The sequence below is a fragment of the Tursiops truncatus genome, chromosome 5 (assembly GCF_011762595.2).
Source record: "Tursiops truncatus isolate mTurTru1 chromosome 5, mTurTru1.mat.Y, whole genome shotgun sequence".
NCBI lineage: Eukaryota > Metazoa > Chordata > Mammalia > Artiodactyla > Delphinidae > Tursiops > Tursiops truncatus.
Window position 1 is genome coordinate 27,785,351 of NC_047038.1, and position 17,535 is coordinate 27,802,885.

Sequence of the window (17,535 nt, forward strand, 5' to 3'; positions counted from 1 at the left end):
CCCAGAGTAGGGAAGATCTACGGAAGACATATAACCTAGAAGCCATAAAAAAAGACTGATGAATTCAAGTGTATAAAACAAATTCTGCATGGAAAAAAGGTTCATACAAAGTCAAAAGACAAACAAAAAAAAAAGGAACGCATATCACAAAGGCCTGAATTCTTTAATATATATATATAAAGAACTCCTAAATCAATAAGAAAAACACCAATAGTATCAGTCTTGATGGACAGTGACAAAAGCTCCAAAATTTCTGGCTTAAGCCAGAAAAGTTTATTTCTCATGTGTGTTTTCTGTCCATCGTGGGTCAGTGGGGCTCCTTCCTGTGATTTCCTCATTGCAGGACTTATGCTGATGAGCAGCTATCTCCTGGTGTACTCTTGGTAATTGCGCAGAGGGAAAGAGACTCTGCCCTGGTGTTGCCCTGGCAATTTAATATGGGCCTGAAAGTGATACTTATCAATGCCTCTCACAAATCATTGGCTGGAACCAGTCCCATGTTCCCACCTAAACCCAAGGAACCAGGCTGTGCCATAACTGGTGTCCCTGGAAGGAGGGGAGAGCCCAGCACTGGTGAGCAGCACTAAGTGGTCATTATCACTCTAGATAGTCTATGAATTATTTGGTTTCTCAATTGAAGGTCTTGTCAAAGAAAGGCGATGGCATATTTCATTACATTCCACATGCTGGTTATTAAAGAAGTAAAAAATTCCTCTCTTTCCAAAATTGGTAGTGACATCTTTCTGATCAACAGAGTGAATCTGGGGATCTGTGAGGTAGATAAGCCCTTTTCCATTACCAGTCACCCAACCTAAAAGAGAAATACATATGTCTGAGAATTAAATCCTCTATAAATGTCAGTAAAGTGTTTCTGAAAAAAAAAAAGTATAATATATACAAGACACTTTAAAAACCTGGTCATCCTCTGGTTTATGACAAATAAATTTCTGTTAAGGGACTTGGCGTTGCATATTCCAATTATTGCTTTAAGAAGAATAATTAAATATTGGGTAATTAAATTTGTCAAATATGACATACCAGACCCAGGAATTAGAGAGCAATAACATGCACTTAGTATAATTATTAAATCACAATATTTTCATGATTCAGAAGTTTCTTTAATGCTTCACTCATTAGTTCATACATTCCTCTGTTCATTAACAAATACTTATTGAGTGTACACACTGTATAAAACACTGTTTTGGGTGCTGGAGATACAGCAGTGAACAAGTTAGTAAAAAATCTCTGTACTCATTTGTGTAACATTCTTGTGAAGGGGGACAGATAAATAAATAATATAAGTAAGTAAAATATGTAATATAACAGAGTGATGATAAATGCTATGGAAGGGGGATAGAAAAGATCTTGGAGGATGGTCATAGAATCTTTACTAGAAATAATTATAATAAAACTCATTTATCATTTAAATGAAGATAGAATAATGGCCAATAATTCTGATAAATAAAATACCAAACTGAAACAAAATTTAAATGTTAATGCAGATTTTAAAGGAAGTTAGATTCAAGTACACACAGCTTTCTGTTCCATAATGATTCCAGTTATGAAACCCAGTATCACACCTGTAATAAAGGTAAAGAGCTAGAGGAAAGAAAGTGTGGAAAGACTGTGACACATTACAACATGCAGTCATAAGAAACCTACATCACTCAAATCCACTTGAGTGAAATTTTAAAAAAAGCTGTTACAGATTTGCTCTAGAATGAAGCCCAAGAGAATGTGAGCCAGATCTTCTCACTGATTATTTGACACCTTAGACACTTGTAGAAAGCTTTAAACATTTTTTCTAGGCATCATTTGCTACATACAGCAAAATTGATTAATTTAATTCCAAATAGTAGCCTATGCACTGAACAATCTATTTATTAAATAATGATTAGTAGAACTAGTTACAAAACCTCACATTTACATATAAATAATACTAAAAATAAAAAAATAATTCCCAGTTTCACATACCTTGTAAATCGACCACAACATCTCTATGATTGGAAAACTCGTAAGAAAAGTGGCCGTAAGCCAAGCCATATTCTGTGGCTTTGTATTCTGTTTTCACCACTTTCGTGTTATTTGACAATTTTACAAATTCTCCCAGTATGTAAGGTTCCACACTGACACATCCTTTTATTGTCTTGCCCTCTAAAATCTGAAAAGTAGAAATGGGAGACAGTATAACAATGGTGAAGGCCGTGGTCTTTGAGGACAGAAGATCTCAATTTGAACCCAGGCTTTGCCACTCAGGAGCACTATTACTTCTCTAGATTTTGGTTTCCTTATTTGTAAAGTGGGTGTAATAATAGCTATAGGACCATTAAAAGGATTATATGAGACCATGCATGTAAAGTGCTTAACATGTATGTGGCATATAATAGAACCTAAAATTTTTATTATTCTTTTATTAAAAAGTACAAATAAAAATTAGTCCATGAAGTGACCTATGCTAGGGGGCTGGCTTGCCAGGGCATGTAGCTAGATCATGCACTGTGACTCTGGGTTGGAATATCAGCTCAAGCATTTTTGTGCAATGTGATCTATTTTGTAGACTGTAGAACTATTTTGTTTCAAAGGTTAGAGTTAATGTTTGTTTGTTAAATGCCCAGCATAGTGCTTCACATAAAGAAATTGTAAAATAGATAATAGCTATTATTAAATAAGTAATAAAATATGGGTCTAAAAATATCTCTGGCCAAAGTAAAAAAAAAAATTCTTTAGGGTGTAAATATGCTAAGACCCAGCACCTGTGGGGAAGCAGGGTATTCTTAATCCAAAGAAGAGAAATGTCAGTGGGGATGGGTGCCTTTGCATATTTAAACAGATATCATAGTGAAGAGGGATTGGTCTCAACGGTCCCAGAGGGAAGAGCTACAATCCAGGTAGAAATTAGAAGATGACCGATCTGGGCCAATTTCCTAACAACTGGAATTATTTAAAGTAAAAAAAACGATAATTATTTTTTTCTTACTGAAGGTGTTTAAGCTATGGCTTAGTTATCACTTGATTGCAAGGGGTGGGGGTCAATGAGTATGAAACAGGATTTATGCATCATGTTGAGGGAATAATTTGTATAGATATGATCTTTAGGGTCCCTTCTCTCTCTCTAAAAGTACAAAGACAACACAAAGGAAAAGTATACTAAAAATGCTAACTCGACCATGACGGACCAGGTACCAGGATCAACAGATCTTCAAATGTGACTTGAAGGATCCAAATGATGCATCAGGGTACAGAGGGTCATATTTCTTACATATCTTACAAGTAGTTGAAGCAGATGAAGTAGATGAAGGAAGCTGGTAACTGAGTTTATTGAATTTTACCAGAATGATGGTGGAGGTAGATGAATGGTAGGTTGGCAATAGAAATCTAACCTAATATATATTTACAGTCCTGCTTAATCAAACTCTTGATTTCTTTAATCTTACCAGTAATACTGAGGATGGTATGTAGAATATCTGTGTGTGAATATTTTGTTCATAAAGTCTCTTGTTAAATTCTGTCACATAGTGCTGTGCAGTCATCTGCCTCTCCACATCGATGAAGTGGTGCCAGAGCCCCTTCTGCTCCTTATATTCTTTCCCAACATATCTGTGAATGGAAAAAACCACACGAAGAAATGCAAAGTGATCCTACTATAGAGTAAGAAAGAAGAGGTCAAGAGAGATATGCAAAAAAGCTTGAAAGATGTTACTCTTTCTCCGCCTTAGATTGTTAATGTTATCTTATCTCATGACTCAAATAATTTTGTAAGAGCCACCTGAACAGTGGAACATAATTCATACTAGCTGACTGATGGTTAAGTCTATGTGTCAACCTGATTTGTCCATAGGGTGCCCAAGTATTTGGTCAAACATTATTCTGGGTGTTTCTGTGAGGGTGTTTTTGGATGAGTTTAACATTTAAATCAATAGACTGAGTAAAGTAGGTTGCCCTCCCTAATGTGCGTGGGCCTCATCCAGTTGAAGGGACAAATGGAACAAAAGGCTGACCTTCTTTCAAGTAACAGAGAATTCTTGCCTGACTGCTTCTGAGCTGGGATACTGATCTTTTCCTGCTTTGGGACTTGAACTGAAACATCATCTCCTCTTCGGTCTCAAGCCTGCTGGCCTTTGGACTGGAACTACATATCATCAGCTCTCCTGGATCTCCAGCTTGCCAATTACAGATGCTGAGACTTGCTAGCCTCCATAATTATGGGAGTCAATTCCTAAAAATAAATCTTTATGTATATATATATACATATATATATGTATATATACACACAGACACACACACACATATATACATTACTGGTTTTGTGTTTCTGGAGAATCCTAATACAATGACCCCAGATGATACTGATTTTAAAGAGAAAGTGTCCACTTAGTGCAGCAGTTCACCAGACTTCTTTGGTAAGTCAAGGGAGCCAGCATGGGTACTGGAAAGTGCATGGACTCTGGAAGCAGATCTTTCACTCCCTGCAGCATGACCTTATATTAGGTCAACTAATCAATCTGAAGGTTTCCTCTACCCTTTCCTTTTATAATTACTTAATCTGTACAAATACTTGTTTTCCATCATCACCTATTATGTGCACAACACTTTTTATCCTACTTGGGATTCATTGTGATTCCTGTTATTTGAAGATTAGTATATTTTGGCAGTTCTGGAAAATTGTCAGAAATCATCTATTAAAGTAGTAATTCTTTTCTATTTGCTCTGTTATCTTTTTCTGGTCAGATGTATGTTAGACCCTTTCACTCCATCTTCCCTGTCTCTTCTTCTCTCTTTTATTTCCCATCTCAGATCCTCCTATCATGTATCCTGGTATATTAGTTGCTTAGGACTGCTGTAACAAAGTGCCACAACGTGGGTGGCTTAAACAACAGAAACTGATTTTTCTCACAGTTCTAGGGTCTGTAAGTCTAAGATCAAGGTGTCAACAGAGCCATGCTCCCTCTGAAGGCATTAGGGAAGGATCTTTTCCAGGCCTCTCTCCTGGCTTCTGATAGTTCCTGCTTGGTGGCAGTGTAACTACAATTTTCATATCATTCTCCCTGTGTGTGTCTGTCTCCAAATTTCCTCTTTTTATAAGGATACCAGTCATAGTGGATGATGGGCCTATCCTACTCCAGTATGAACTCATCTTAACTAATTACATCTGCAATGACTCCATTTCCAAATAAGATCACAGTCTGAGGTACTTGGCGTTATAAAGTCAACTTGAATCTGGGGTTGGAGGGACACAATTATACCCGTTACACCTGGCTTCACCACTTTGACGTGTGAATTGGTGCAGGTTTCTTAACATCTCTGTGTCTCAGTTCCCTCATCTGTAAGATGGGGATACTAATACAGTAGTAACTACCTCATAGGGTTTTTTGAAGATTAATTAAATTAGTATATCAATGACTTAAAACAGGGCTTGGGAAGTAGTAAGAAATGTACATGTTTACTATTATTAGTATTATCATCAACAACCTTTTCAAGAAATGTATTTCTACTATTTAAGAGTCACCCAATTTCTCTCTTTTTTTCTCTTTCTATTTATTTCTTACATTTTTTGGATTTGGCTAAAGATCAAGGTCTACATTAAAAGTCTTGCCTATAGGTCCTTTAAAATACACACATGGTATAAAATTAGGCCTTAAACCCAATGAGTACCACCTGTGATCACTAATTTTCAGGTGAGACTTTGCTTAAAGTTGTCGTCAAGAACTAAGGCCAAACAAAAAACTTTCCAGGTTATTTGCCTCAGTGGGAGTGGCATTTCTTTAAAAAACCTATTTTTGAGCATGTAGCCATTCCTGTGTCCCTGCTTTATATCGGTGGTCTCTATGGATGGACCTAGAGACTGTCATATGGAATAAAGGAAGTCAGAAAGAGAAAAACAAATATCGTATATTAATGCATATATGTGGAATCTGAAAATATTGGTATAGACGTTCTTATTTACAAAGCAGAAATAGAGACACAGATGCAGAGAACAAACAAATGGATAGCAAGGGGGGGCGGTGGGATGAATTGGGAGATTGGGATTGACATATATACACTATTGATACTATGTATAAAATAGACAACTAATAAGAACCTACTGTACAGCACAGAGAACTCTACTCAGTGCCCCGTAGTGACCTAAATGAGAAGGAAATCCAAAAAAGAGGGGATATATGTATACGTATAGTTGATTCACTTTGCTGTACAGTAGAAACTAACACAATATTGTAAAGGAACTATACTCCAACTGGGGGGAAAAATATATATATATATATCCGTGGTCTCTAAACTCATCCCCTTCCATGTGTAACTTCTGTCACTAGCTGCTCTCTCATCCCTCCCCTGCCCAAAACTTTTATGGAGGGTGTCTTAAGGATTCAGTATTCACTTATATCCCTGGATATGCTTCAACCCTGGCCTTAGAGGATTTTTCTGCCTTTTTTTGCAGACTCGTCCATTTACTTAGAAATATGGCTTGCATAGTTTAGCCTTTCTTGCCACCATTTTTAGTGACAGTGTTTAAGACTCTGTGGCCTGTCATATAGCCAGGAACACTATTTTTCTTATCTGCACAATGGGGTTTAATGTTCCCTAATGGGTTTGAAATCGTATATAAAACATCCAGCCCAATGGCTGACATAATGTGGGTCCTCCATATATGATAATGAGGAGGAGGAAAAAGGAGCTGAATTCTGAAAACATACATTTTAGCCATTTTTTCAGCCCTTTCAAAGTCTCATAAACAATTACTTAACAGAAGGGAAAAATTGGCCCTTTTTACATTGGTGATATAGGTGCTTTTAAGCAATACCTCCCCAGAGTTTCTTCTTGATGAAGATGATGTACCCAAAATGCATTCCTTTGTCTGCCTTTCTTCTTCACATTCAGGTAGTCCCCCAAATACACAACAGTTTCCTGGGCTGTCCACAGTTCAGATTTCTTGGAATATTTTAACAAAAGAGCATCTTGAAAAAAAGATAAGATGAATATTGATCTTATTTTTCAAAAAGATCTTACAATTCATGGATAAAATTGAAGTAACACAGGTCCCAGTCCAGCTCATTTGAAATATTCAACTTTTTAATATATTTTCTCAAACTTTATCCTCTTCTATGACTATTACTAAAAAGTTAGTGAAGTACGATAAAAAGGTAAAGCTTGAGAAATTACAGTGAAGAATATCCTTTGGTTCACAAAATCTCTTGTTTGTGATGGAAACATATTAAGGTCAGAGCTTCTGTATGAAAGTAATGGAAAATAAAAGGGCTTTTTTTTTTTTTTTTTTGCGGTACGCAGGCCTCTCACTGTTGTGGCCTCTTCCGTTGCGGAGCACAGGCTCCGGATGCGCAGGCCCAGCGGCCATGGCTCACAGGCCCAGCTGCTCCGTGGCATGTGGGATCCTCCCGGACCAGGGCACGAACCCGTGTCCCCTGCATTGGCAGGTGGACCCTCAACCACTGCGCCACCAGGGAAGCCCAAAAGGGCTTTTTAAACAGCAAAACCCCAGAGACCATCTTGGAACAAGCGATATGTGTGTGCATCTTCTTCTAATTATCTGGGGACCTCAAATAATAGAGGCTGCTACCTATGCCAGATCACGCAGATAGAAATAAATTGAATAATTCTACCCCAAAGGTTCCTGGCAACACCAGGAATCCTAGATTGCATATGAAAGTGCACCCTAGCTTTCTCTTACATATTTTGTTTACGTTGGGAAAGTCCAGGAACTACTGAGAAAATATAGCTATTGTACAAAGACGCAAACTCAATTGAAAAAGGAAAAGATAAGAGGAAAAAGTAAGCGTTGTTTCCACCTTAAAGAAAGGAAGACCAATGCTAGCAAGAAAACATCTCTTTAAGGGGGAAGACCAACATGAACCCTAATGAAGAAATGCAACATTTTGGATCCAAGTTAAAGTGAAGTGAACAAAGACTTCCAGTGTCTAGGTTGTGATAAAGGGTAAATGAACAGGAGACTCGGGAGAGAAAATACTTAAAGTGAGATAAACCCACAGGTCTGGGATCGGTAAGGGAGATGATGGGGTTGGGGGAGATGGTGATCGCGGTTGGGTGACTCAATCAGAGAAGCTGGGGAAGGAAATGGAAGGCGAGCTGCTTGCACACACACATAGAAAGGGCAGTGAACTGAGGGAAGAAGCAAGGGGAGAATGCATAACTTGTTCAGTTTTTTCAACTTTGGGCCTTGCTTCCTCCAATGTGTTTTTTCACCTATAAATTGGCACACAGACAAAACAATAAGGCAGCTACCTAACTCTCAGAAATGTGATTTTGAAACTGCAGAATCTCACAGCAAGCAGGGAAACCCTATTATTAGAAAATTTTGCTTCTTTTGGCAACAACCTGATCTGTCTTTTAGTCTGACTTCAAGGTGGCAGGCAAAACACTGAAATATTTTGAAACAGAAGTTCTTTACATTGGCTTTACACAAAGTCACTGGGGAGCTCTTAAAAAATAAGGATGCCTGGATCACATCACAGACCCATTAGACTGGAATCTCTGGGGTGAGGCACTGGAAGTTTAAAAAAGCTAAAAAGCCTCTTGGGAGATTCTCAGGACTTCCCTGGTGGCGCAGTGGTTAAGAATCCGGCTGCCAGTGCAGGGGACATGGGTTCGAGCCATGGTCTGGGAAGATCCCACATGCTGCAGAGCAACTAAGCCCGTGACAACTACTGAAGTCCGCACCTCTACAGCCCATGCTCCACAACAAGAGAAGCCACCACAATGAGAAGCCTGTGCACCGCAACGAAGAGTAGCCCTCGCTCGCCGCAACTAGAGAAAGCCCGCATGCAGCAATGAAGACCCAAAGCAGCCTTAAAAAAAAAAAAAAAAAAAAGCCTTTTGGGAGGAGATTCTCATGCGATACCAGTGTTGAGAACTACTACTTTAATATGCAGTGCTCAGCAATCTACGTAGTTTGTTTCCTCTGAAATTCATTTTACAATATATATTTTTTTCTCATTCAAATAATTCTTCAGTACCTTGGAGGGCATTACAATGTGATCCTCTGGGCTAAGAGAAGAACCTTCTTTTGTCTTTGTCCCAGCTTCTCCACCACTTCTAAGCTGTTGTGGACATGCTGATGGCTGGGTGGCCCCAGCCGAGGCTTCCTGCTAGGGGAAGAGACCTTGCGCTGTTCCTTAAGCAGGAAGCAGTTGCTAATTGTACCTGATCAATCCATTGACTGGCAAGAAACCACTTAGGACAGATGTGAAAATCTCTGCCCACTAGAAGGATGATGTGTAACTACGTCAAATCCCATCTCCCTAGGATTTGAATGGGAAAAATAGGGAAAAATCAGCTGGTTGGTAATGAGAATCAGTGGAGGAGACAAATGCTGAGTGTATATGGCATCCAGAGCTGTTTAAGCCCTGACTGATGACTGCTCCTGAGTCCTGTAAGATTCTCCCTTACTGCCTTGTGTGTCCTTATAGCACGGAAGAAGGTCCCTGAACTACACATTTCTCTATATATTCACAAAGCATAACTGGGGTCGATATCTTTCATGAGCTTTAAGTGATCTACATAACAAGAGCTTCAGAGGGCCCTGAACATGCAGAGATGCTTCCTGAAAGGCTGTACTTACTATGTGCTCCATGGAGTTGCCTGGACTTAAAAACTCCTGTATTCTCCAGTCTCTGGAACAGCCAATCATGCCTCACCCCTGCCAAGAGTTTTTCAAAGTCATCAGGCTGCAGGGTGCGAGCCTTAAGGATCTTTTGTGTTGTCATTCCTGGCAATGAAACAAAAGAACTTCCACTGGAATTCAGAAAGGACCATGGGTTTTCTCCCTCAGAAGAACCACTGGAAATTGCAGGTGATTCCAACCACCATGCCAAGGATGAGCTGGAGCTCTGGCTGCAGTTTAGCACGTTTCCAGGTTCATTTGCTTCCTCTGTGGTAGTGCAGTCCTCGCTGAGGACAGGGATGGAAGTGTTACCACTTACAGAGGAATTGGAGATCTGGGCTCCCTGACCACGCAGCTGCCTCAGAGCACATGGTCTGTGAGAGCCATGTGTGCTTGTGGCGTGAACATCTGTGCTGCCCAGCAGTTGGCTCTCCTCATCCACCGTGGAGGCATCAGGGTCAATGTCCTGCTCTTTGACTGAGCCACCACTTTTCCCTGAGTCAGGATTTTGAACAAGCCAATGAGGAGTGAAAGTGCTACATGCTGTCATGGAACTTTTGCCCAGAGGCTCGTCCACAACTATGTGGAAGTCTACAGGCCTATCTTCTGCTCTCTCTGCTGTTTCTTCTTCTGCGTCAACCCAGCAGGCGCTATCTTTAAATGTGGGACCTGTGTCTCCTTTGATTTCTTCTCTCTTCTCTTCTTCATGACTGTCTTTGGCATCACAGTTGATTTCTGGAAACTTATCAATTATTTCAAAGGTTTCTTCTTCTTGGATCGAAGGATATGTGGCCATGTTCTTGGGCCAACCAGAATCAGAAGACCAAGAAGCAGAACCAAATGAGGGTCTGGAATGAGCAGAAGTATCTCTGGACCCCACATTTCCAGCTTCCCACATACCTTCTGGGGCTCCTTTTAACAGCCCTGCACCTGAGGCCAACAAAGTGCCTGTTGTGTTATGAGGAGGAAAAGTTGTCAAGGGCATGGGCTTGGGTAGTTGACTTTGAGAAGACTCTAAACTGTCATCCCTGGACACCTGGAGAGAGAGACCATGAAGCTCTGAAGACAGTGGATGTACAGCTCTGCTCCCCCCATCGATCTCCAGTTCTTCTGCCAGGGCAGTGGAACACTGAGTGTCCACATGATGCTCTTCCTTGCTAGGCTCTCTTCTGGCTGACATATCACCAACATGGTAATTCACTTCCTCCCAGCTTGTAGAAGAACTACACCCTGATAACTTGCTCCAAGAACTGGAGCTCTGGCTGTCGCTCAGAGACTTGTTCAAAACAGCTCCCCCACCACTGCTATGGTCTGTTGACTCAGCCTCAGTCTCCACATCTTCATCCACGGAGACTCGAAATGCATCAGAACTGGCCAAGTTTCTCCTTCCTACCCTCCTGAGTTTCTCCCAACCATTCCTAGCCATTTGGGAGGCAGATATTACCATGCCTTTTTCAAAACGTGGTTTGTCCTCAGTAGTACTCACAGTATCTATGTTTTTTGTTTCTGTTTTTAGATCAGTGATACAGACTCCTGTTTTTGTACCTTCCTGTTTATTTTTGTTGTTTCCACAAGTGCTTTCAAATATTTCGCACACTGAAGTGTGGTGCTGTGAATAGGTTTCAATAATTTTTTGGAAATCCACTTGCCCATGCAAGATGGGTTTCTCCAACCCACACTTGAAACCCTCTGGAACATAAGACTTATCATCTAAATTTGAGAAGCTCTGAACTTGTAACTGTCCCTTCACCCTGGTGATAAGAGACATGACTTCCTGAGAGACAGCTTCTCTCTCCTGACTTCTGGAGGAAGTACTGAAAGTATACAGCTTTCCCATAGCTTCACTACAGAGCTGACTTGCTGTGTGGACCGTCTCCATCTCCCCATAGAGCCTCTGGTGCACCGTGGTGAGACCGAAAGCAGCTTTGAGAAAACTATGGAGCTCCTGTTTTCCAGTAACTGGTTCATCACATTTCTTGGTAAGGAGGCCAATTTCAAACGCCTCTTTGGCTTCACACAGATATGAATTTTTCATTCCTGGAGGACAGTCATTAGAACTACTATATGACAACAGGCATGTGCCACGTATATTCTGAGGAAAATACCAAATACAAAATCAGACACTGAATTGGAAACTGGAGGTGAATCAGGGAAAACTTTTCATCCCTGGAGGACAGTCATTAGAAATATTATAAAAAAATAAACATGTGTCATGGAAAAATACAGAAACTACCAGCTACCATCCTACCGTAGCCCTGATACTTTTTGATCAAAGACAATAAATTTGTTACTGTTGTTATTGTTAGTTTTAGCAAACAGAGTCTATATGTGGAAGGTGGACATAATAATTTTGCTATATACAAACACAACATTTGTTTAATAATAGTCAAAACAATAGATTAGTGGCTTCCAAACCCCTCTGTGCATTTGAATCACCCGGGCAGTATTTCATAATGAAAGGTTTCTGGGTACAAACCCCAGGGATTTACATTTAGTGGATTTAGGGTAGAGCCCAAGAATATGTATTTGGAAAGGGCTTTTAGGTGATTCTGACATGCTTGGGAACCATTGTTCTAGAGCAGATAACATCAAATCCTCCAGCTGTATTAACTTAGCTCCCACCAGGATGTCACTACTCTGACTGATAAAACCTTTACATATGTGAGGTCTGATCACAATTATCTAATGATATACACAAAGCCTATTTTAAGGTTAGACCCTTCCCTCCCAGCAGTTACATCTGTCACTGGAGAGAGGAGCAGTGAGGGCTGCACTGTTTACCATAGCCGTGAGCACGAAGAGAGGCGTGTAGGGACTGAAGGCGGCTGCCAGCTTGCAGGCTTCAGCGGCTGACAGCAAATGGTGGTCAAACTCCTTCAGCAAGCCCTGTGAGAAAACAGGAGGCCGAGTGTACTGTTGACAATTATTGATCCATTAGCAAAAGACAGGCTATAAAATTCCTTTGCTTTTCTTTCAAGATTCTGAGGCATGCCCTGCGCCTAATCACAAGCATTTCAGAACAGGGCCAAGAAAGAGTAAGCGGGTCAAAAGACCCCAAGACAGTGACTGTCCTTTCCCCCACACCCATACATCATCCATCCCCAACTCATACCGCAGAGAGGGCCTCACGTGTGCAAACATTCACACTGCCTGCCTGTGCAAAGTAATTCAGACAAGTTTCTTTGGAGGATCATGCAGCTCTTTGTTCACAGAACTCTGCACATTTTGCAGTCAGATTCACTGATGATTTCTGCATTGTTCTTGTCAAAGAGCCCTTTAATGTACGATTTCACAGCAATTAAGATTGAATCATTTATTCCAGAAATATGTATTGAGTACCTCCATGTGCCAGGCACTGTTCTAGCCATGAAGGAGAGAGCAGACAGTGAGCCTGCAATAAGCTTATTTCCTGTTAAGGGGAGGAGATCAGTCAATACACAAAACAAGTAAAATGCATAGTATTTGAGATGGCAGCAAGTGTTCCAAAGGAAAATAAAGTGAGAAGAGGCTGAGGAGGTCCAAGGCAGAAGGGCAGTTTGCAATGTTAAACAGTCCTCAGAGACAACTTCACTGAACAAGGGGCATAACCCTTTTCCTGTGTTTTGTTCTGACAAAAGCAACATTTTGCTAAGATTCAGATTGCTAGCAGCAAGCTGTATGTGTTCTTATGCTACACTAATTAGTACTGAGTACAGTTACTGTTGCTGCCTTGGTATTTTTTTATAAATGTATTTTATTTATTTATTTATTAATGGCTGCATTGGGTCTTCGTTGCTGCGCGCAGGCTTTCTCTAGCTGCAGTGAGCGGGGGCTACTCTTCGTTGCGGTGCGCAGGCTTCTCACTGCAGTGGCTTCTCTCGTTGCGGAGCTCGGGCTCTAGGCACATGGGCTTCAGTAGTTGTGGCTCGTGGGGTCTAGAGTACAGGCTCAGTAGTTGTGGCGCATGGGCTTAGTTGCTCCGCGGCATGTGGGATCTTCCCAGACTAGGGCTCGAACCCATGTCCCCTGCACTGGCAGGCGGATTCTTTTTTTTTTTTTTGCTGTATGCGGGCCTCTCACTGGTGTGGCCTCTCCCATTGCGAAGCACAGGCTCCGGATGCGCAGGCTCAGCGGCCATGGATCACGGGTCCAGCCGCTCCGCGGCATGTGGGATCTTCCCGGACCGGGGCACGAACCCGTGTCCCCTGCATTGGCAGGCGGACTCTCAACCACTGCGCCACCAGGGAAGCCCCCTGGTATTTTTAAAAAGGCAATAATTGACGATACCGTTAAAAATCTCAATTTCAGTGCAGTGCAGGAGAGAAGTCAATGTCTGTGCGATGCTGCAAACTGCTTAGAGACCTGGCTTCTGCTCCCAGTTCTCTTTATTACTGATTGTACAAGTTGCAGAGGTCACTTAGTTTCTCTGGACCTTAGTTTATTTTTCTCAAAAATGGGACTGACACATTTTGCTCTACCTACCTCATAGGCAGATGTGGTGTATGTGGATCATATACATATACACACACTTTCTGAATTATAAAGCAATATACATATATTTGTAATCATTACTATCACAGATAAGAGCCTAAGCAAGTGACTGATTTGAACAGATGGTAATTAAAGTCTTAAAGTTATTACCCCTTTACTTTGTCAATGAGATAGCCCAAGTGTAGAAACTGAATTTTGTGATAATTTGAAAGGAAATCATGGGGTTCAAAGCATTTATCACTTTGATTTCATTCATTCATTCATCCATCTTTTTTTCCCCAGTACCCTCTGTAGGTCTGGTACTGTGCTAGGTGCTGGGATAATAAAGCCAAACAGGACACCATAGGAACTGTCTCCAGGACTGCTCACATTACTTGAAGAGGGGAGACACCGTGCCGCCTGACTCCTGGAGAGAGAACTAACGAAGCGCCAAAAATAATGTTGACCGTTTTGCAGGTGATGCCACTCTGCACTGTGGTTTTGACAAGTGATAGTTACCAAGTTAATTTCAGGATTGCTTTTAAACTTTTCATAATCTTTCCTGCTCATGGAAACAAAGATATCTGCCAGTATACCTAGTGATGTGGAAATGCCCTGTAAGGAAACACAAACAAAACACAGATTAGGAATTCACAGTCAACTGTTGCTCTCATCTCAAGGCCTAAAGTCAATGATTAGCCTTCTAAATAAACCATTGCTTATTATTATTGCTATTGTTATTATGACACTGTGGATACTTCTCAACTGGATGTCACTGGGCTTGAGAGATCATCACATCCTGAGGACATGGGAATAATGCAAACTCAGCTATTTCTTAGTTGGGCTTCACTGGATTGTCAACACTAACTTGTCCATACTGCTAGGCATAATGAATTGGCCCAATCAAGAGTCCCCACACCCCATTCCACTTGTGCTGTTAAAAGGACTGTAGGCGGCAGTGCTGCTGACACAGCTTGGGAAGATGTATAACCCAAAGCTTCAATTAACAAGGAGAATATTCTCACAGAGTCACAGAGAATGAAAACATCAAGTAGGAAAGCAAATGTTGCTTCTCAATTTCTTGAATAAATGTTGCATAAACAGTTAATTGAAGTCTTTTCCCATTCAACTCAAGAAAAATGATTTTACATATAAGCAACTTGACCACCTCAACTTTGCTATGGAATTAGGTAAAGGCTAAATATATAATAAAATCGGTATCAATAAAAATAAATGGATTGGTAGAAATAAATGCATAAATAGTTACAAATATATATAGAAATACTACATATATACCAGGCGTCTAGCTGTGAATGAGGACGAGCAAGACACTAGAAGGAAGTTACCAAATGTTCCCGGTCCGACGCCTGTGTAGAATCAATAAAAATAGGACCAATAAAATTGATAAATGATAAACTGAATTGTGCCATAAGGAGATAATCTTTCAAAGACAAGTACAGGAAATGAGAAAATAAGCACTAGACAAACAACCTTTTTATCTGGCTGAGGAAGTGTCAGATATCCTATGATTGAGGCCCATATTAACTCTGCTGCTTCGTACCACATCCCTGCAAAAAAGGAGATGGGACAAACTGCTAGTATCTGCGAGTATCTGTGCTCTTGTGTCAGAAAATACCTTTAAAAACTAATACAGAAAGAAGATTCATTGGATTTTGTTAAGAAAATATATGACTAGATTAGACTGACAGCAATCAGCAGATAGCAATCTGCTGGAAAAACAGCAATCTGTTTTTCCAGTTGGTTTAATACAGATAATTTTTCACTTCACAGGGAAACAGTAAGAAATATTATATATTACATGTGTACATATAAGATACATTAATATAGAAATAATTTTCTCCATTATTTACAAGATAACAATTACCATCCTCTGTTAAATTTCAAATACATTAGTTTGCATTTTAAAGTATAATTAGGGTCCTATAAACTTTGCTTGTAAAACTCAGGAATACCTTCCCAGGAACGAATGGGTAAGCTGTCAGGGTGGGTTTAGAATAAGGTGTCACTATATCAAACGGAGTCCTAATGAGCTGAGAGCCAGATGCCAGAAATAATACCGAGAATCCTGTGGTTAACAGTCATAATATACAACTGTAAATGTCTTTAACAAAACTCAACAGAAAAATATTTTGTTTTGTTAATGTTCATAATATTCCTGGCATCTTAAGTGTCATTCTCTTTTCCATAAGGAAACTAAGGGAAGTGGGGATGAACTGTATCAACCAGATACAATGAGAAAAGTCCATAGTAAAATCTTGTAGCCAGACTTGGTAAATGAGCCTTGAGAGGATGACTGTACCTAACTTTTGCAGAATTTGCCCTCTGATCTGTATGCAGACCGACTGCACCAGGACCTTGTCGCTTTCATTTCTGTACAGCCAGGTACCTACAATAAAGAGGAAAAAAAGAAAAGCATTTTTGGCCTTGAATTATTTTTTAAAATTAAAAAAAAATTAATGTTTATTTATTTATTTATTTAGGCTGCACCGCTAAGCATGTGGGATCTTAGTTCCCTGACCAGGGATTGAACCTGTGCCCCCTGCAGTGGGAGCACGGAGTCTTAAACACTGGACCTCCAGGGAAGTCCCTGACCTTGAATTATTAAAGAAATAGCCTGGTGAAATAAAACGATTTTCATAGAAGCCTTAACGAACACATGTGATATAAATTCGGGAGACAATCTCTTCTTTGTATTTAGAATAAGGTCCATACTTCTTGCTGCAACCTATGAGGCTTCACAGGAACTGAATCCTGCCTGGTCTCCACCTCTCCCCGTTATCAACTGGGCTCTGCCATGCAGCTTCATTGTGTTCCTTATAATAGCAGCCGTCTCCTGCTTCATGGTATCTGCACTTGCCATTCCCTCTACCTAGAGGGAGGGATTCCGCCCCCTCTAGCTCCTAATTCAGGGCTTATCCTCAATGCTATTGCCTCTGAGGCTTCCCCAGGTTAATTAACTACAGTGTCAACCCCACTGTCTTGTGGTTGCCTCATGGAGGGCGGGATCCATCCCATCCACCCAAAATTGGTTTGAATGTTGAAACTGATGGCTCTACACAGGCACTAAGAGTATATGAAAAGATTCAGTGCTCACATAATGAGCCTTTCTGAGGAGAGCAGGGAAGGCACCGAAGCTGGTCCGTTTGACTTAAGCGAAGGGAGTGGTGAGTGGCTTTTGTTTTTATTGTGATTAGGGTGTGGGTCTGGGGTAAAGGTTCCCACAGCTAGGCCAGGGTTTACTGATAAACGAGCTTTAAAAAAATCAGCCTGTTCAGATGTGGGGCAAAGAGAGAAGAAGCTGGGGCCTGACAGCTGCCAGTTGCCAAACATCAAAAATAAAGTCAGACTCATTATTACATGCTCTTATTATTCTGTGTCACATCACGCTCCTTACTTTCTCCCTAGCTTTTAATCTGTGTGTGTGCGTGCGTGCG

General features: G+C 40.6%; 1 protein-coding gene across 21 annotated transcripts in view; it reads right to left on the reverse strand.

Annotated features, from left to right (window-relative positions):
- Positions 1–144: 144 nt before the first annotated feature.
- ALPK1 (alpha kinase 1) overlaps positions 145–17,535 on the reverse strand; it is a 132,374-nt gene continuing 114,983 nt past the window's right edge. For 17 of the 21 annotated variants that reach the window (XM_073804968.1, XM_073804967.1, XM_019927817.3 and 14 more), the window contains 9 exons: positions 16,401–16,487; positions 15,572–15,648; positions 14,600–14,695; positions 12,413–12,517; positions 9,590–11,723; positions 6,797–6,950; positions 3,435–3,597; positions 1,975–2,161; positions 145–811 (listed from right to left, as the gene is read on the reverse strand). In XM_073804968.1, the coding sequence (XP_073661069.1) occupies positions 612–811; positions 1,975–2,161; positions 3,435–3,597; positions 6,797–6,950; positions 9,590–11,723; positions 12,413–12,517; positions 14,600–14,695; positions 15,572–15,648; positions 16,401–16,487 (3,203 nt within the window). In that variant the 3' untranslated portion in view covers positions 145–611. Of the gene's footprint in view, positions 812–1,974; positions 2,162–3,434; positions 3,598–3,998; positions 4,217–6,796; positions 6,951–9,589; positions 11,724–12,412; positions 12,518–14,599; positions 14,696–15,571; positions 15,649–16,400; positions 16,488–17,535 lie in introns of those variants that run through there. The other 4 variants (XM_019927825.3, XR_012331902.1, XR_004526624.2 and 1 more) reach the window with 4 other exon arrangements.